This window comes from Cyprinodon tularosa, unplaced genomic scaffold (assembly GCF_016077235.1).
Source record: "Cyprinodon tularosa strain WSP-4 unplaced genomic scaffold, ASM1607723v1 ctg308, whole genome shotgun sequence".
NCBI classification, from domain to species: domain Eukaryota; kingdom Metazoa; phylum Chordata; class Actinopteri; order Cyprinodontiformes; family Cyprinodontidae; genus Cyprinodon; species Cyprinodon tularosa.
The window spans coordinates 483,958-503,978 of NW_024039017.1; the positions used below are offsets into that span (position 1 = coordinate 483,958).

Consider the following 20,021-nt stretch of genomic DNA (forward strand, 5'->3'; position numbering starts at 1 on the left):
TTTCTGATGGTCCCATCGGTCCTCCCATCATACTTCCAACCATCTCCCAGTTCAAATCTTTAATGTCCAGATATTTTTCTGCAGCCTTCACTATTATTTTGATTTTTTCCGTTTTTTTTGTTGTCTGTGCAGTACAATTAATAACTTCTACCATGAAAAGAACAAAATTTGTCTTTTTAACAATAAGTGAGTCTTCATCAATTTTTAGAGATTTCTCTAGAGGTTTGGAATTTGCTGTGTGTTGAACTGTAGGTTTGGGTTTTTCTGACTGAGATGGGATCCTTTTTGCAGCTTCAGCGTAGGTTATTCCGAGCTCAAATTTCATTTTTTTAATTTCCTCAGACCTTTTGCTTGCTTCACAGCCGCGATAGGCAGCAGTATGTTCTCCACCACAATTACAGCATTTTATTTTAGCTTCTTTTCCACATTTTCCGTACTCATGTTCTCCTGCACACCTTCCACACCTCTGTTTCCCTTTACAAACTGCTGCAATGTGACCGAATTTTTGGCATTTGAAACATCTCAATGGTGGAGGATTGTAGATTTTGACATTATAGCTTATGTAACCGATGAATACTTTGCTTGGTAATTGCTCTTCTTCGAATTTAATTAGCACAGATAAACTGTCAGATCTTTCTCCGTTTCTTGTTGTTTTTAACCGTTTTACTTCTTTTACTTTTGCACCTCTTATGTTTTCCAGAATCTCTTTTTCAGAAATTTTTAGAGGAACTCCTCCAATGACTCCCCTGCTGAACTTTTTGTTCTCCATTAAGCTGCACTGAACTCTTATCCCGTCAATTTTGTTGATCCGTATTGCTTTGCCTTGCTGGGCGCTGTCTCTGCAGATAATTAGCAGGTCTCCACTGTACAGAATTCTGGCACCTCTGACTTCTCCGACAAGTTTATTGATGGTTTTTGTTAAGTGAACCGGATTCCAATTTGTAAAAGAGTCTGCCTGATTAACGACTTTGAATATGACTTTGAATTCATTTTGTTGTGCTGTGGAATGTATGGAATGATCATCACTGGATTGTTCTGAACTAGATTCCCCTTGAACTGATCTCTGTTTTTTCCGCTTTTTCTCATTTTTTGATGTTGCTATCTTCCAACCTTCATTGTCACTATTTCCCTCTTCCATCCCACAAGAATCGCTTCCTGTTTCCTCACTACTCACGGCCCAAGACATTTCTCCATAAGCAGCTTCAAAACACGCGCCATGCACCAAACGACCATCCACATGCAATCTTTCCGGCCTTCCACCTCCGACGTTTCTTCTTCGTCAATGAACCAGGGTTTCCGCGGATCAATAAAAATAATTAAAAAATCATTCTGTTTTTTTTTTTAAACCAAGGCCTTAATTGGCACTAAAATTATTTAAATATGTTTATCGAAGTATTTATAATTCTTTAATAAAAAATGCTTATAAAAACAATTTCGTCAGATATATTATATCGCTCCAGGCGGAGAAAAAGCTAGAGGATATATATATATACGTATATATATGTGTGTGTGTGTGTTTACATACATACAGGAGTCATGGAACTCTGCTTACAGCTCCTTCATATTTCATGTACACTAATAACTTGTGTACATGGTTCTTGTTGATGGCATTAAAATCATTTCAAATAGCATTAAATTAGAGTCACTCATTCCTGTATGAACCCTGTGAGCGCTTAATTTAATATGACATATTAAAAAAAATCCCACCATCATCCAGCATATGTTCAGTTTCTGCCCAAATATATATTTATATTTTTGTAGATTTTTGTAACGGGGATAAGGATAATTCGAAACTGCTTTTTTTTTAATGAACTTGTTCTCTACTCCCAAAGTCAGCATCTCTTTTGATTCCTGTAATAAGAAGTTTCTTTTGAATGGATTTGATTAAAGTTTAAGTCCCTCGGTATAAAGTTTAAGTTTAAGTTCCTCGTTGGTGAATAACCAATAGTTTGGATCCAATCATTTAAATAAACGGTGTTAGTTTTTTTTTTTATATATATAAGAATTGTGCTATAATTTCTAGTCACCGATCTGTTGCTGCTATATTTTAATTTGACGAACCGGAATTTGTCGATGTTCTTTTTCCTGTTTGGTGCGATTGCAATTGCGGATCTTGACCTGGCCGGACCTTATGACCACAGTGTACCAATCTTCTGATGGCTACTTCCAACAGGATAATGCGCCATGTTATAAAGTGAATCATCTCAGACTCATTTCTTGAAACTTTTCCACTTAAGTTATTGTGAATTGAGCATATTGACAGACATTTAATTTTTTATCTTAAATGCAATTTTTTTTTTTAATAATTACTGCTCTAAATGTATTGCTCTGTCAGCTAAAGATCTGTTTTGGTCTCTATACTTTAATTAAATAAATCAATTCAAGCTAAAATGTAAGAGGCTATACTGAGCCTGATCTCTTTGTATCAGAGATTTCTTACCTTTTAGAAAAATGTCACTTGGAGTAAAACCCCCCCTGCAACCCTGATTTGCATTTGTATAGCTCACAGCATGTTCATTTACATGTTAAAGCCTCCCCTAAAATTCCATGGGGGGGAGGCATGGGGGGAACACTGCCTAACAAAGTCCACGTCAATTTCTGACAATTTACGGGAGTTTTGACGAAAATCCCACTTTTCATGCAGTGGAGCCATGAGCCGCCCGTCGTCAGCCGGAGGAGGGGGGCTGGGTGCCAGTATGGCAGGCGGGGGGAAGCACGGGGCTGGGTTCTCTCGCTCTGTCCCCCACTAGACTCCCCCCCGGAGCTGACGGCTCGGTTCGAATACCCGGTGTGTTTCGACTATGTGTTGCACTGTAGTCGACCAAAATCCCGGATGATTTTGAAATTCCCCCGACATTTTTTTAAGAATGAAAAGTAGGACATGTTCAGGAAAAGGAGGACGTCTGGTCTTCCTACTATAACAACAATTTGATGTTTCAGTGAGTGAGTGCTTGTTGCTATGATGCGTCTTTGCTCAGCAGCTTCACTCGTTATAAACCAACCAATCAGAGCACAGCTCATCTAAATATTCATGATCATATCATAAAAGGAAGAAAACCAGTCGTTTCATTCTAGGGCTTTTAACCAGGCTTGCATTAGGGCTCATAGAACAGCAAATATGCCATTTTCAGCCCAACCAATGTTACACATCCTATTCAGAGACCTTAAGGACCAGCACCAAATACCCTATAGAATTATTCTATGATCGCATTAAATGGAACCAAAACCATGACAATAAGGAGTTTGAAGAACATGTTGTTGCATCATAAATATTTAAGACTTCACAGTCTGACTGGTGCTGATGAACTGGTTTTGGATACACTGACTATATGTATAAAATATGCATTAGAATTCAGTCCTTAAATGTCATTCAGTTTCACCAGATGTTACCTTATTTGTGAGAAGGGACCAGATATATGTTAGACGGGTTGGATGAACCAAAAGTGTAGACAAGCATCACCCTGAACACATCACCCCTACTGTAAAGCATGGAGGTGGCAGCATGATTCATTCTTCTTGATGGATGAAGATGGATGGAACTAAATCCAGGATATCCTGATAGAAAAAATGTTAAAGGTTGAAACAGATCTTAAACTGGGGTGAAGGTTCAACTCGCAGCATGACGCCCCCCCTGAACACCCAGCCAAGGATGCAATGGATGGTTAGGAAACAAACAGATTCATATTGAATTTGCCTTGTTAAATTCCAGACTCTATGGAAAAACTTGCTGTTTTCAGACACTCATCATCCATTTGACTAAAAACAAGTTGTTTTGCAAAGAAGAATAGACAGGAATATCATAACACTCAGAAAGTGTAGAGACCAACCGCCAAAAGACCTGCAGCCAGTGTACTGTAAAGAAATCAAAATCTATATAAGACATTTTTTACTGGTCAGTAAAATGTCGCTCCAACAAATTACAATGGATTAAAAGGGCAGCTGTTTAGGTTATGTTAACAGGTGGAGTTGCATATTATATCCCTAATGGGTTATATGGCATTGTTTAGGCTTCCACTGGCCTGCATCTGAACTGCACTCATTCTGAGGAATGCTGAATCTTATATTCACACATTTTACTGCTTCTCTCTGTCAGTTTTGCACCAACTAAATTGGGAAGAAGGCTTTTGTTAACCCTCCACTTGCCTCTTGAAGTCTGTGAGAAAAATATTTAAATTAACCAAATTCAATTACTCAATTAGTTCCAAAGTGAAATATTTTTACTCTGATTCATTAACATGTGCCTGTTTATCATAGTTTGATGCTCTTTAAATAGATATCCTGTTTCACGTTTTATTTATTTTGGCCAGAGATCCCTTTTAAAAAAACTTTTAAATTTAAGACTTGATCCTGGTTAAATGGAAAAACAGCTAGATTATATTTCCTAATATTTTATTTGTGGTTGCAGCCATTCAGTTGATGCTGTGTCAGTTAGCAGTGTTCTTAGATCCCGCATGCATTTCTAATCAAAAAGCTAAAATGAACAGTAAATGATCTGATTGTGTTTATTATTGCCTGATTAAATTGTCTTACAGATGTTTTTGTTTTATTTATTTGCTTCTCCACAGAGATTCTGTCAGGAGGAGTGAAGATCACCTTCAACCCTCTGCTGTGCAACATGGAATCCATCAACTGGTGGGATATAGTGGACAAAAACAGCAATGCCAGCATGAATATAAACCTGAGCCCTTCTGGAAATCACTGTATGAAAAACAGCTCTAAATATTCCTTCCTGCCCTCATCCTGGCGTTATGTCGTTGTTCACTGTGAATGTTTTTTTGCAGGTGAGAAGTGTGACCCCAGCTGTTTTGACAGCTCATGTTGGGCACCTGGAGCGGGTCACTGCCAGAAATGTAAAGTCTTCCCTTTTTTAGTGTTCAGCCAAACGTTCTGTCTGTTTATACTGGGTGAGATATCAACCTGTCTGTGTTTCTCAGTCACCAAGCTGCGTTGTGCTGATCAGTGCAGCAGGAGGTGTCGCGGGCCCAAACCCATCGACTGCTGTAACGAGCACTGTGCCGCCGGCTGCACCGGACCCAAAGCCACAGACTGCCTGGTCAGTATCAGTGCTGTTTAACTGGTGTGGGCCAGTTCTGACCAGTCAGACTGGGTTCAGTTTGGTTCTTCTCTCTTTTTCTTATTTAAACTTACTTTAAATAAAATAATGTAGAGGAACTAACATATTCCTAGCAGTGATAAATGTTGCGAGCAGTGTTGACAAAAAATTATTTTTATTCTTTTGTGCAAAACCCTTTTTTCTTATCTTTTGGTAGATTTGCAGTAACTAAAAACACATCTTGACCTTTTCAAAGTAATGAGGGAATAAAAGATTTAAACAAAAATTGAGAATAGAATAAAGAAAATAAAATACATAAACCTAATTGTTGCCAGCTGTGGGGCTTAGCTCCAGACAATATTTCTGATTGCACATTGGTTCAACTCCTTCCCAATATAAGGGGAGTGTTGGCCTAGTGGTTAGAGCAGTGCGCTTGTGCGCTCAGAAGGTTGCAAGTACCCAGTTTGATCCATATAGCCTGGACTCTGGGTCCTTGAGCAAGTGTCCCCAACACTGCTCCCGGGCGCCACACAATGGCAGCCCACTGCTCCCCAAGGGGATGGTTTAAATGCAGAGGTAAATTTCTACAATCAATAAAGTTAGATCATTATGATAAGGTAGGTTTATTTAGAAAGGGTGAAGAATAGCATTTTTTTCCTAAACAGTACAAGGGCCAGTTATTGTGAACATTGACTCTCATTATGTAGGTGGTAAATAGTTTTTACAATCTAGGTTTTAAACTGAGCTTCAGCACTATTAGAAATTACCGAAAATGTAGATTTTTTATTATTTCTCAACTCTCAGACATGACCTTCCTTACAGTTCAAATGGCCTGGTTCCTGTAAAAAAAACAATCTTCACTGTCAAAATCAGTGTCTTCTTCTAGCAAAGAGTTAAGCAGTCATTTTGACTCCCAAAAGGGAACTTTGAAGCTTGTGTTTTGGTTTATTTGTTTCTTTTTTATTTGGTTTAAACACCTGTTTATTATTTGCTCTGTCCTTTAGGCTTGCAGAAAGTTCAACGACGACGGAACCTGTAAGGACAGTTGTCCTCTTCCCGAAATCTATGACCATGTGACCCATCAGATGGTGGACAATCCCAACCCTAAGTACACCTTCGGAGCTGCCTGTGTCAAGGCCTGCCCTCGTAAGTACATTAAAACATCATCAAGACTTAAGCATGTAAACAGACTCATATAAATACAGTACATCCATCTCTAATATTTTGCTAAAAGTTTCCTTACAAATACACACTTTGTTGTCAAAAACAAACATTTAAATGAATTATCACTGGATATTTTTATAATTTTTTGCTTAAAATAACTGGATTTCAAGCCACTCTTATCCAACATTGTCTACTCAAAAGTCTGCATTGAAGTGTGCTTTGGATCTTTGACATCTTTGAAAACATTCATCTCTGAATTTTGTGGTAGTCATCATCTGGGCCTCTCTAGTGACGCTGCTACCACTGCAACCCAACCCCGGATAGCAAAAGAGGTTGGATGGATGGATGGATACAACATCTTACTTATCAGACATATTTTTGGTTCTCCGATGTTGGATTCGATCTAGAGGGATGAATCTGGCTTTTACTTTTTCAGTAACTCCATAAGTTCTCATTCTTTGGACCCTTTTTTATCTGTTATCAGCTTTCAAAACACTGAGGCAGACTGTTTGATTGTGCAACAGCGCAGTGTTGCCATTTGCTTTCAGGGGGGAGCTTAACCTGGAAGCTTCAGCGTCCATAATGGCAGAAGGTTACAGGATGTTCCTTTATCAATGAAAGTTGGTGTGGATAATCCAGGTCCACTAAGTACAAAGCCTATACTGAGATTACTTTCAAGTTTTTGCATTTTCAGCTCCACAACACAGACTGGGGGCTAATCACCTGTTTCACACAATGAAGAAAAACTAGGCAAGATTTTTACTTTATGGATCTGGATTATCCACCTCTAACCCCCCAACCAATTTAAAAGAGAAAGACATTTTTGTGTAATTGTTGATGAGAGAGCTCAAAAAAGTTCAAAATGAAAATCTGTCGATAGCAAATGTAAGCTGCCACATTAACTTGACCAGCCATGTTTTTTAGTTTTTATCTGATGGTAAATGGAACCACACAGATCCAGTGACTTCCCCTGAGATTATGGAGCCCCTATTTATTTAATTTAGCAGAAAAAAAGCAACAGCTGATACACCTTGAAATATCCAGACCAAAATTAATGATCACTTTTACAGAAATTAAACTAAAATTTCCTTTTTTTCTGTGATATTTTGTGTGCTGTTATTAGTGGACACGCAAAAAGAAAGATGAACTTTTTTTTTTTTTGCACCCAAAGGATATTTAGATCAGACCTTTGGCCCTCATGGCAAAAGGATTTGGACACCTCTGATCTAAAGCCTTTTTATTGAATCTTCTTCAGTTTGGGATAATAACGTATTTCCATATATACCATGCTAATACTGCAGTAATTTTCTTAGACCGTATCTCTGTTTTTGACTAAATTAAGATCCAGCTGTACTGCAATGGACTGGAGACCTTTTCAGAGTCTACCCAGGTTTCATAGCCTGCTGGAGGTGGCCACGAGGCCCAATGTGACCCTGATGGATGAAGTAGAAAAACATGGATGGATAGATGGATGATTCAAACTTTACTGTTATGGAAGATTAAGAGATGTCAGGACATGTTTTTTGTTTGTTTTTGTCTTTTAGATACCTTTTCAGCTGACCAGCTTTCATCGTGCCAGAGAGTGTTTATCTCTATAGGTCTCAATTAATTATCTCTCTTCTACTTCTTCCAAGATAACTATGTGGTGACAAAAGGCTCATGTGTTCGCTCCTGCGGTCCACAAATGTATGAGGTAAAAGAGAAGGGGATCCACCGCTGCAAGCAATGTGATGGAATCTGTCCTAAAGGTAGACACCCTCCACAGCCCACACCACAAACGCATACATGCCAATCCATGCATTTGAATTCCTACCTAGGATCTTGCTTTTTTCAACCCTTCCTATTGGCTAACCCTGACCCCTATCCTAGACCATAACCCAAAAGAAGCTGAGGAACATAAAGGTCTTTACTTTTCAACAAAGTCCTCACATTACTTGTAAAATATGAAAATATGCTGGCGAAGGTTCTCAGTCATCCAGGTCATAGTCATTCCAAAAAAGCCCAACATAGCCTTTGTTTTTGTTTTAAAAACATGCAAATTAGGACATACGAAGGGGTCGAGCCCTTTGGAATGGGGGTCGTTTGGATTCTTTTGTTAGCCTTTTTTGGACAAAAATGTTCTCACTCATTTGAAAGTAAGTAAGTACAAACTCACAAACACTCTAAAGCAAAATCCCTAAATGTGGGTGCTGTTTATCCTGTAGTGTGTGACGGAATCAATATCGGATCATTGACCAACACCATCGCCATCAACTCCACCAACATTGACTACTTCACGAACTGCACAAAGATCAATGGGGACATCATCCTCAACCCATCCTCCTTCAATGGGTGAGAAAATCTTCATCTTTTCCCCATACACGAGTAGCCATTCAGATTTTCTCCACTTTCTTTGATGGGTCCTTGGCTGGTCCTCGGCTGGTCCTTGCCTGGTCCTTGCCTGTTCCTTGCCTGGTCCTCAGCTGGTCCTTGCCTGGTCTTTGGCTGGTCCTCAGCTGGTCCTTGCCTGGTCTTTGGCTGGTCCTTGCCTGGTCCTCGGCTGGTCCTTGCCTGGTCTTTGGCTGGTCCTTGCCTGTTCCTTGCCTGGTCCTCAGCTAGTCCTTGCCTGGTCTTTGGCTGGTCCTCGGCTGGTCCTTGCCTGGTCTTTGGCTGGTCCTTGCCTGGTCCTCGGCTGGTCCTTGCCTGGTCTTTGGCTGGTCCTTGCATGGTCTTTGGCTGGTCCCTGCCTGGTCCTCGGCTGGTCCATGCCTGGTCCTTGGCTGGTCCTTGCCTGGTCTTTGGCTGGTCCCTGCCTGGTCCTCGGCTGGTCCATGCCTGGTCCTCAGCTGGTCCTTGCCTGGTCTTTGGCTGGTCCTCGGCTGGTCCTTGCCTGGTCTTTGGCTGGTCCTTGCCTGGTCCTCGGCTGGTCCTTGCCTGGTCTTTGGCTGGTCCTTGCATGGTCTTTGGCTGGTCCCTGCCTGGTCCTCGGCTGGTCCATGCCTGGTCCTTGGCTGGTCCTTGCCTGGTCCTCGGCTGGTCCTTGCCTGGTCCTCGGCTGGTCCTTGCCTGGTCCTCGGCTGGTCCTTGCCTGGTCTTCGGCTGGTCCTCAGCTGGTCCTTGCCTGGTCCTCAGCTGGTCCTTGCCTGGTCCTCGGCTGGTCCTTGCCTGGTCTTTGGATGGTCCCTGCCTGGTCCTTGGCTGGTCCTTGCCTGGTCCTTGGCTGGTCCTCGTCTGGTCCTCAGCTGGTCCTTGCCTGGTCTTTGGCTGGCCCTTGCCTGGTCTTTGGCTGGTCCTTGCCTGGTCATCAGCTGGTCCTTGCCTGGTCATTGGCTGGTCCTCGCCTGGTCTTTGGCTGGTCCTTGCCTGGTCCTCAGCTGGTCCTTGCCTGGTCTTTGGCTGGTCCTCACCTGGTCCTCGGCTGGTGCTTGCCTTGTCCTTGGCAGAGTAATTTAAATGCATGCTAAGGAGAAGGCCAGTGGCTGAAAGTTGGAGGGGATTTTGCTGTGAGTTGCGGGTAAGTGGGCTGCCATTCCGCTGGCGTTTGACTGTAGCTTAGCCTAAATATACTATAAAGCTTATTTGTTTTGACTGGTTAATTCATGCCCACAGATTTAGTGCAATCGTGTGTATACCTATTCCTAGTTTGTTAATCCAGCTTTGGAAAACGTTTCCCTATGTTGCTCTGTTGACAGAGTTAATCTCACAGACCTGTTAGAGTAATGGTAATGTTGGAAAGTCAGTGGGACCAATAAATCCCCAGTTTAATGCAAAGTCACACCAAAGACAGGACTTTTTTGTTTTATTAATACTGGTTTATATAAATATCCATCTCAGCTTCAACATTAATTATTATTTTTTTAATGTTTTGTTCTGATGAGGCCTGTTTTTGATTGGCTGTTTTAGGGATCCCCACTACAACATCGGGCCCATGGATCCTGAAAAGCTTTGGAACTTCAGGACAGTAAAGGAGATCACTGGTAGGTCATCAGTGAGGGTTAGTTTAGCTACTTCATCAGGAAACCTGTTATCAGATATGATTCCAAGCTTCATCTTGAGGAGGTGTCTTGAAATGCATTTACTTTCTTTGTTGGCAGGCCACCTGATGATCACTTACTGGCCTGAAAATATGACGTCTCTGTCGGTGTTTGAGAACCTGGAGATCATCAAAGGAAGAACTACAGCTCAGAAGTGAGTTTCTTTTTCATTCTCACGTTTATACACATCTTTTCTAATAGCACAGACTCTGTACGGTTTGCTGTAAGTCAATTGGATTGTTTGGCTTTTCTATTAGTAGACATTATTTGGAACCATTAGTGTACACTGTTAATGGAGCGACTGATTGATGTATTAGTCCTTATTTACAGGCACAATTAGGAGTGAATCAAAGGACGCATTTTGAATAAAGCAAATATGACAAACTGGGCAAATAGAACGAATAGTGCTAAGCCAAATGTTACTCAGATTCAACAATATAAATGTTTCTGGCAATTTTTGTTGCTTCAAACAATCGGTGATACGTTCTGGATGTAAAACTGGCTGAAAGAGTGCCGCAGAGAGAGAGAGCTTTTTTTTTTTATCCAAATGCATGGGACAGCAGGTCCTCATTCAGCAGCAGTCCCTGGATCAGTCGGTGGTACTCCCCTAACTGGGAGCATCTCTGGAGAATCTGGTGAACCCAGGAAGTCCAACACTGACATCCTTCTGCTGCTTTCCACATGAAGTACAGTACCGTGATCCGCCCGCTAAAATGGAGTTCCTCCAGGTTCAGTTGAATAGACAAGAGGAGCCAGATTCAATTCAATTTAGTTTATTTATTTAGCGCCAATTCACAACACATGTCATCTCAAGGCACTTTACAGTTCACCAGATCATATAGTCAGATTGATTCAAATTTTTCTATCTAAGGAAAACCAGTTGATTGCATCGACTCATTGACTCGGATGCAATCCCCCACACTAAGCAGGCTTGTAGCGACAGTGGAGAGATAGAAGCTCCTCCTATTCAGTGGTGTCAAGTAACAAAGTACAAATACTTTATTACCTTACTTAAGTAAAAAATTTGGCTATCTATACTTTACTGGAGTAATTGTTTTTTTACTTTTTAGTTCTACTTCTTACATTTTTGAGCAATTATCTCTACTTTCTACTAATTGCATTTTAAAAATAGACTCTTTAGTTTTGTTTCATTTAAGCTAATTTCGTTATGGCCTGTTGGTATTAAAAGAATAAAAATCTTTAAAATAATTTGTTTCATCCAGACAACTAAATTCTTTGTGGTTGGACTCCGTGCTGCACCGACTAGTTGTTCAACACATGCCAAAATAGTTATTCAAGATGATGTAAAGTTAAATTTGACACTGTTACCATTATTTTTTTAAACTAAGGAAAATTAAGTAGAAAAATAATTTCATACTTAAAGTACTTTCAGAAGTTTGAATTCTGAATATGACCTTACTTTTCCTTTAAACAGTAGGATTTGTACTTCTGGTTGAGTAATGAACATTAATACTTTTGACACCTCTGCTCCCATCTGATGATGCAGTAAAGCTAGCTGGGTGAAGTTTTCTCACTTTTTCCAGAATAATTGTTAGCAAGACAGACCGGGAATGTAAAGTGACCTACTTTAGATGAACAATGCGAAAAATTAGCGTTCAGAGTAATTGCAGTAATACCATTATTTAGTACTCACTCCCTTTTCCAGCCGTTCAGAGATGCACTTAAACCATAACATCGAAGACTGTTGGTAGTACGGCCACCTTGTTATTGAGTTACTGCTGCATTTAATTGAAGACTATTTAAACAACCCGATCGGACCTGAACAGATTAAGTACTAATGGAAAAGATGCAGTATGTCTTTACTTCACCTTCTCACCCTTTACCTCTCTGCTGTCGAGCTTTGTGGACCAGCTGTCCCTCATAGACGTTTTCCTCCCAGTAGGTACAGTTTTGTGCTGGTTAATGTGAAACATATGAAGTCGCTCGGCCTGCGTTCCCTAAAGGAGGTGAGCGCTGGAAAAGTGATGCTGAAGGGTAGCCCGGAGCTCTGCTACATTCACACCGTCAACTGGTCTCGCCTCTTCAGATCTGAAGAGCAGGAGTTAATCGATGACACCAAGTGCAGTGAGTCCTGACATGATGTCTGGTTCTCTTTAACCTTCAGGGAAGCAAACATCTGAGAACTTACCTGATGCTTGTAATCTGCCTCACACAGATCAAGAGAATCAAACCTGTGACCATGAGTGCTCAGAGGACGGCTGCTGGGGCCAGGGCCCCACCATGTGTGTCTCCTGTCTGCATGTGAGCAGAGGGGGGCGCTGTGTTGAGCACTGCAACCTGCTTCATGGGTGAGAGAGCTGCAGTCTGTTCATCAGCTATAAATTATTACAAGTGTTCACAGTTTGACGCTTTTTACCCTTTTATTTAACAGTTGTTTGTTCTTTTTTTTGCCTGCATTGATTTTGTCACAGTGAATTGATTTAGTACACACCTTATACATATCTTTATTTTTAGTTAGAGTATCTTTGTGTGTATAGATTACTATAGCATACATGAGGTTTGAACAGAAAGGAAATTTATTTAGATTTTCTCTTTTGGAACCTGGAAAATCTTCCTCTGGGTTAAATTCCACCTGAAAAAGTCAAAATTTTCCCTCAAACTCCTGAGTAAAGACTCAGTTATTGCTGCCAGACACTAGACCTAGCAATAGCTGCCTTAATTGGCTGTGTATTCGCATTTCTGATTTAGCTAATAGCTAATTGGACCCTTAGTAAAAACATTAGTAAATCCTAAAAGTCTGTTGTGCTAGATATCCTTCAAAGATCAAAGTTTGGGTTTAGTTACTTAGTTTTACATCCTGGCTTCAATCAAGCTTGGCGTTAAAAGCCAGACTCCTCACACGACTGTATCTTCTTGCAGTGAACCCAGAGAGGCCCAGGTTGATGGCAGGTGCGTTCAGTGTCACCAGGAGTGTCTGATGCAGACTGGCAGCCCAACCTGCCACGGTCCGGTGAGTCTAGAAAAAAAAAACCTTAGGACTTTTATCCCAAATACAAATATTATAGTTTTACATATTAATTCAGATTTTCTTTTTGGTTCCATGGTTTTGAATTTGTTATAGTTGTAAAGAGCTACTATTTAATTAAAATGTCTGACTTTGTACAAATTTCTTTTATCATTGAATATAAAATCTTTTGTCTCCTGTTCAGGGTGCAGGTAAATGTAGCAAGTGTGCACATTTTAAAGATGGCAGCCGGTGTGTCTCTCGCTGCCCAAATGGTGTACCTGGAGAGGGTGACACTCTTATCTGGAAATATGCAGATGAGATTGGCCAATGCCAGCTCTGCCACCCGAACTGCACACAGGGGTAAAAAACAAAACCAAAAACCTTTTTCAAAACTTTTACTTCATCATAAAATGTTTCATAGCTTAAGACCAAAAGAGGAAATAATTAAAGATTGATTTAGTTATCTTTGTGTCTGCAGGTGTTCTGGTCCTGGACTGTCTCGATGTGAAGGGTAACCAAGCACACAGGCTTTAATTTGCTGACTGCAACAAGTCACATTTTGATGTATTTATTTTAATGAAATTGCGGGCGAAAATTTTGCAGCTGAATTTTTTTGCAGGCAATATTTTTTGCAAATAAAGATTAAATGTAAGGAATTCAATGTATAAAAAAAAATCAGTGTTTAACATTCGGTGTGCAAAAAAAGGCAGATTCCAGTGAGACTGATTTTCTTCTAAGAAAGCATGGTGCTGAAAACCTCTGTGTGACAATATATTTGAATGTATTAAACTAAAGAGCTTACAATATTTTCACTGTTTTGAATTTACATCTAAAATAAATTATGTTACAGATAATTGTGGATCTCTTTTAAAACTAAATAAAAACAGGTGTATCTGGTTCTGCAAGGTTTAAAGGCTGAATAGCTGCAGTAATATATTTGTTACTAGCAAATTAAATTCAGGCTACATGTTTCCTTTATTGTTTCAGACATTTTTAGTCCTTATCTATGGTACCTTTAAGGGGCTTGCACAACATTAGATCAGATGTTTGTTGGTTTGTGTGGAATAATCTGCTGTTTAGAGTAGCTTAGCTTTCCTTATACCATTAACCTACCTTGCAACCCTCACCAGTGTGAGCAAGGGCTGAGATCATTTTGATATCTGGATATCCTCATGGGTTGGTGTTTGGAAGTCAGCAGGATAAGTTCTCACATGTGGCTTGAGTGAGAGAGAAGGCTGGGTCTGTCTAAACAAATCTAAGGATTTGTGTTGTGCTCTTTGTTTCAAACCAGCAATACTGGAAACTCATTGGTGGCGGTGGGTGTGGTCGTTGGACTCCTGCTCACTGTAATTACATCACTGGTCATCTTGGTGTTGCTACGGCGACAACAAATCCGAAAGAAAAGGACTGTGCGCCGACTGCTCCAGGAGAAAGAGGTGAGTAAGTAGTAATACAACGGAATGTTGGAGCTGACTAAAAGAGAGTAGAAGTTGTGGAGAAACTGCGACTCTTGCAAGAGAAAGTTCGAATTTATTTTACGTCCTTAGACAGGGAGATAAAGCTCTGACTGTGGCTATACATTTATACAACAGCTCCCAATACACACTCTCTTTCCCATGGAACCACCCCACTCCTGCTTAAAGAACTTTCTCACACACAAACATTGGGTATTCTCAAGAGAAACAACTTCAGTTCATCAAGTACATACATTTTTCACTAGTCAGATTAAAAGATTTCACAACAGTTGTGTTTTGTTCACGGCATTAGGAATTCTTATACACCTTGAAGCGCATGTATCTATATTTCACCACTGTCTAGAATGAGGAGGCAACCGCTCTCCTTCATCCCAACTCCCTACATAACTTAACTCCAGCATAGAGACGGTTACGAGATTACCCCTATTTGGCCAAGAAAAAGCATAGTCTAATATTTCATCCCACACTGGAGACAAAAATCATAATTTAAGACTAAATGTACCTTATGTTGCTGCAGCTGGTGGAGCCGTTGACTCCGAGTGGCCAGGCTCCAAACCAGGCGCACCTGAGGATCCTGAAGGAGACTGAGCTCAAGAAGGACAGGATCCTCGGCTCTGGGGCTTTTGGTACCGTCTACAAGGTACCAGCATTCACTAAAAAGCATAACACCACATCAGGATAATTCATTTTAAAGTTCTGTTCACTCCTCCAGAGTATTTCTTGAAAAAAAATCTGTATTATTCTATTGTGAAGGGCTTATGGATCCCGGATGAAGAAAATGTTCGCATTCCAGTTGCCATCAAAGTTCTTCATGAGGCAACATCACCCAAAGCCAATAAAGAAGTTCTGGACGTAAGTAAAATATACCGTCTCAGTTATGTTCAGGCTCTCATCTTAAGACATTCCATCTCACATTTTAAATCCTTAAAGTTTTTGATCTTAAATAAAAAAAACATGATTTTAAAACTGGTTTGGATCTTTTCCATATGAACAAAACCATGGCCGCGGGAAAAGGTGTTGCTTGGGGAAGCTGCAACACCCCTAGTGGCGAGAGGGAGACTTTTTTCAAATGTATTAAAATTACTTTGCACAATTTTCTTTTTTTTCATATGAATATTTGTTAAAGCTTTCTTTTACAGTACATCAATAACCATGTAATAAAATGCTAATAACATAGCAAGTCGCATTATAGTACTTGGTAACAAGAAAAACTTTTTGGGTAATTACCCCAAGAATGAGGTATATGATTTCAAAATAATAAACTGCATGTGATTATTACAAATGTATGTGACTATGTAACATTGTAATTACCATTAGGTTACCACATAACATTTTCTATTATTGGCCTCCACCAACAAATATAAAACTGAACTCAAGTTACATATAAATAAGAGTTTAGTTAAGAAGATTGGCTTGCTGTCTTCTAGGTTTGGTTTTCTGTTACATAGCAAGTAGTAAACTGAACTTTAATAGACAACACATTAATTTATTGCTGTCTGTAAAATGAATATGAGTTACCTGGTAATAACGATTTGAAATATAAGAAGCCGGACTTTACCTTTGAAGCACAGCACTTGGTAAAATTCTCCATAAAGTTTTTGTTACCTAGTAATATAGTTTAACTTGCGATGTTATTACCATGTTATTACATGGTTATTGATGTACTGTAAAATAAAGCATTACCAAATATTTTTGGAAAAATTTTGACTTTTTCAATTTACTATTACGTGTATTTGGATTTTGATTTAGTTATTTTGAGGCCTAAAGAGCTGGTTATACTCCTGCAGCAGTGTGTCGCAGTGAGCTTGTGGCAGGTATGATGCTGACATTTTTGATTTATGCCCAATATTGAAGCGTGGTCTGTGCTATGTTATTCCACGCCACTACGCAAAAGGGAAAATAACAAACTGGCTGTGGGTCTAGATACAGCCGAGGCGGTGAGGAAGTGGGAGTGTTTCGTTTATCTGAAAGCAGTTAGAAAAAAAGTCATACCTCCGTGAATACCGGCTTTTCAAATTGGCTTAAAGCCACTGAAATTTTTTTTGTTTGTTTGTGAAGTTTAACTAATAGCGCATATATTCTGAGAACTGATTCATAAATAAAGTGATTAATGATGTCTGTGTGCTAAAGACCCTGATTGCGTTCACTGAAGCGCATATATGACAATAAAGCAGTGAATCTCATTCTAAACATAAATTTGTATTTATTGTAATTTAAATAGGCCTGTTGTCTTATAGATCTTTTGTCCAAAAAAACAAACAAACAAAAAAAATTTTCACAGCACCCCTGGACCAAACTGCTGTGTATTAGAACTGCTTCTGCTCAGATTTTCTCATCTCTTCTTGCAAACCACATCCTACCAAATCTAATTATTGATGTGCAAGAGATGCATATGATTTATCAGCAGAGCAGAAAAACTTTGGATTTACATTGATGTTAAGGCAAATAATGTAAAAAATGTCCATCTAATCAAGTGTAACAATCTTACGTTTTTTTCCAAAAATTCTTTTTATTCTTGTTTAAAAAATACCCATTTGGCTAGTTACTACAAGTATAGTATGATGGTTGTGTTTCCTTCCTGGTTTCTTTATAGGAGGCGTATGTGATGGCCAGTGTGGACCACCCTCACGTCTGCCGCCTGCTGGGCATCTGCCTGACGTCGGCCGTCCAGCTGGTCACTCAGCTGATGCCGTACGGCTGCCTGCTGGACTACGTCCGACAACACAGGGAGCGAATCTGCGGCCAGTGGCTGCTGAACTGGTGTGTTCAGATCGCCAAGGTGAGCCCAGTTAATCTCCCATTAATCCTGCTGAGGCTCGTTAACCTGAACCCATCAGGATGGTTTTCATCTTAATGAAGGACTGTTAATCTCTTCAACCTCGCTGTAAATGTTTAGATGCTGGGAAAATCAGAACTGGGTCAAGGGATTAGATACATCTATGGAGGTTCTGCATCATACGTTATGGGAAACTTTTCTTAAAATGAACATGAATTTAAAAAAACTAGAAAAAAGATTAAGAGCCGACATTGACCTGGAATTAACGGATAGACTGTACATTTCATTTTTATCTAATGTTTAGGTATTGTTTCTTTCTTAATGATGCACTAAACCTGCTTCTTCACAGGGGATGAACTACCTGGAAGAGCGCCACCTGGTGCATAGAGACCTGGCAGCCAGGAACGTCCTGCTGAAAAACCCCAACCGTGTCAAGATCACAGACTTTGGACTCGCCAAGCTGCTGACAGCTGATGAGAAGGAATACCACGCTGAGGGAGGAAAGGTGTGACAACTAAATATGCAAACCAACTGGTTCCTGTTTGTTTCGCAACATGTCAGAGAACCTGGATTTCTGTTTAGATTCTGTCCAAATATTCCTCCAATTTCAATGCAGCTGATGTTTCTTTGAGCCGCTGTGTTTCTGTCTGTAGGTTCCCATTAAGTGGATGGCTCTAGAGTCGATCCTCCAGAGGACCTATACCCATCAGAGCGACGTGTGGAGCTACGGTGAGAAGATCCTCTTTAAAACTCCACCTACTTCCTGTCTGCCTGTCTGTCTGCCTTCCTGTCTTTAGTTGTTTAAATGCCTGATTGCACACAGTCTGTGGTAGTTTATGGATCGGGCACAATAGCTCACTGCGCAGGACATAATCCAATTAGTCCCTTTACAATATGAGATTTTACATATAGATTGGATAATAAAGATGGTTTCTTATTGGTAGGACTAAATAAAGGTCTATTACACCTTTGTAGATTTATTATACAGGTGCTGGTCATAAAATTAGAATATCATGAAAAAGTAGATTGATTTCAGTAATTCCATTTAAAAAGTGAAACTTGTATATTATATTCATACATTACATACAAACTCATATATTTCAGATGTTTATTTTGTTTAATTTTGATGATTACAAATGACAACAAATGAAAATCTCAAATTCATCATATCAGAAAATTAGAATATTGTGAAAAGGTTCAAAATTGATGGCCCCTGGTGCCACACTCTAATCAGCTAATTAACTCAAACCACCTGCAAAAGCCTTTAAATGGTCTTTCAGTCTAGTTCTATAGGCTACACAATCATGGGGAAGACTGCTGACTTGACAGTTGTCCAAAAGACGTCTATCGACACCTTGCACAAGGAGGGCAAGACACAAAAGGTCATCGCTAAAGAGGCTGGCTGTTCACAGAGCTCAGTGTCCAAGCACATTAATAGAGAGGCGAAGGGAAGGAAAAGATGTGGTCGAAAAAAGTGTACAAGCAAGAGAGATAACCGCACCCTGGAGAGGATTGTGAAACAAAACCCATTCAAAAATGTGGGGGAGATTCACAAAGAGTGGACTGCAGCTGGAGTGAGTGCTTCAAGAACCACCACACACAGACGTATGAAAGACATGGGTTTCTGCTGTCGCATTCCTTGTGTCAAGCCACTCTTGAACCACAGACAGCGTCAGAAGCGTCTAAAGAGAAACAGGACTGGACTGCTGGTGAGTGGTCCAAAGTCATGTTCTCTGATGAAAGTAAATTTTGCATTTCCTTTGGAAATCAAGGTCCCAGAGTCTGGAGGAAAAGAAGAGAGGCACTTCATCTACGTTGCTTGAAGTCCAGTGTAAAGTTTCCACAGTCAGTGATGGTTTGGGGTGCCATGTCATCTGCTGGTGTTGGTCCATTGTGTTTTCTGAGGTCCAGGGTCAACGCAGCCACATACCAGGAAGTTTTAGAGCACTTCATGCTTCCTGCAGCTGACCAACTTTTTGGAGATGCAGATTTCATTTTCCAACAGGACTTGGCACCTGCACACAGTGCCAAAGCTACCAGTACCTGGTTGAAGGACCATGGTATCCCTGTTCTTAATTGGCCAGCAAACTCTCCTGACCTTAACCCCATAGAAAATCTATGGGGTATTGTGAAGAAGAAGATGCAATACACCAGACCCAACAATTCAGAAGAGCTAAAAGCCACTATTAGAGCAACCTGGGCTATCATAACACCTGAGCAGTGCCACAGACTGATCGACTCCATGCCACGCCGCATTGCTGCAGTAATACAGGCCAAAGGAGGCCCAACTAAATACTGAGTGCTGTACATGCTCATACTTTTCATGTTCATACTTTTCAGTTGGCCAACATTTCTATAAATCCTTTGTTTTTATTGGTCTTCAGTAATATTCTAATTTTCTGATATGATGAATTTGAGATTTTCATTTGTTGTCATTTGTAATCATCAAAATTAAACAAAATAAACATCTGAAATATATGAGTTTGTATGTAATGTATGAATATAATATACAAGTTTCACTTTTTAAATGGAATTACTGAAATCAATCTACTTTTTCATGATATTCTAATTT

General features: G+C 40.1%; 1 protein-coding gene across 2 annotated transcripts in view; it reads left to right on the forward strand.

The window, feature by feature from the left end:
- LOC119787990 (melanoma receptor tyrosine-protein kinase-like) overlaps positions 1-20,021 on the forward strand; it is a 63,402-nt gene that overhangs the window by 35,659 nt on the left and 7,722 nt on the right. The window contains exons 4-22 of one of the 2 annotated variants that reach the window (XM_038292100.1): positions 4,566-4,700; positions 4,782-4,850; positions 4,935-5,053; positions 6,058-6,199; positions 7,852-7,965; positions 8,422-8,548; positions 10,100-10,173; positions 10,291-10,384; positions 12,131-12,315; positions 12,407-12,539; positions 13,111-13,201; positions 13,401-13,558; positions 13,677-13,709; positions 14,490-14,634; positions 15,191-15,313; positions 15,427-15,525; positions 17,267-17,452; positions 17,799-17,954; positions 18,103-18,178. In XM_038292100.1, the coding sequence (XP_038148028.1) occupies positions 4,566-4,700; positions 4,782-4,850; positions 4,935-5,053; positions 6,058-6,199; positions 7,852-7,965; positions 8,422-8,548; positions 10,100-10,173; positions 10,291-10,384; positions 12,131-12,315; positions 12,407-12,539; positions 13,111-13,201; positions 13,401-13,558; positions 13,677-13,709; positions 14,490-14,634; positions 15,191-15,313; positions 15,427-15,525; positions 17,267-17,452; positions 17,799-17,954; positions 18,103-18,178 (2,259 nt within the window). Of the gene's footprint in view, positions 1-4,565; positions 4,701-4,781; positions 5,054-6,057; positions 6,200-7,851; positions 7,966-8,421; positions 8,549-10,099; positions 10,174-10,290; positions 10,385-12,130; positions 12,316-12,406; positions 12,540-13,110; positions 13,202-13,400; positions 13,559-13,676; positions 13,710-14,489; positions 14,635-15,190; positions 15,314-15,426; positions 15,526-17,266; positions 17,453-17,798; positions 17,955-18,102; positions 18,179-20,021 lie in introns of both variants that reach the window. The other variant, XM_038292099.1, reaches the window with a different exon arrangement.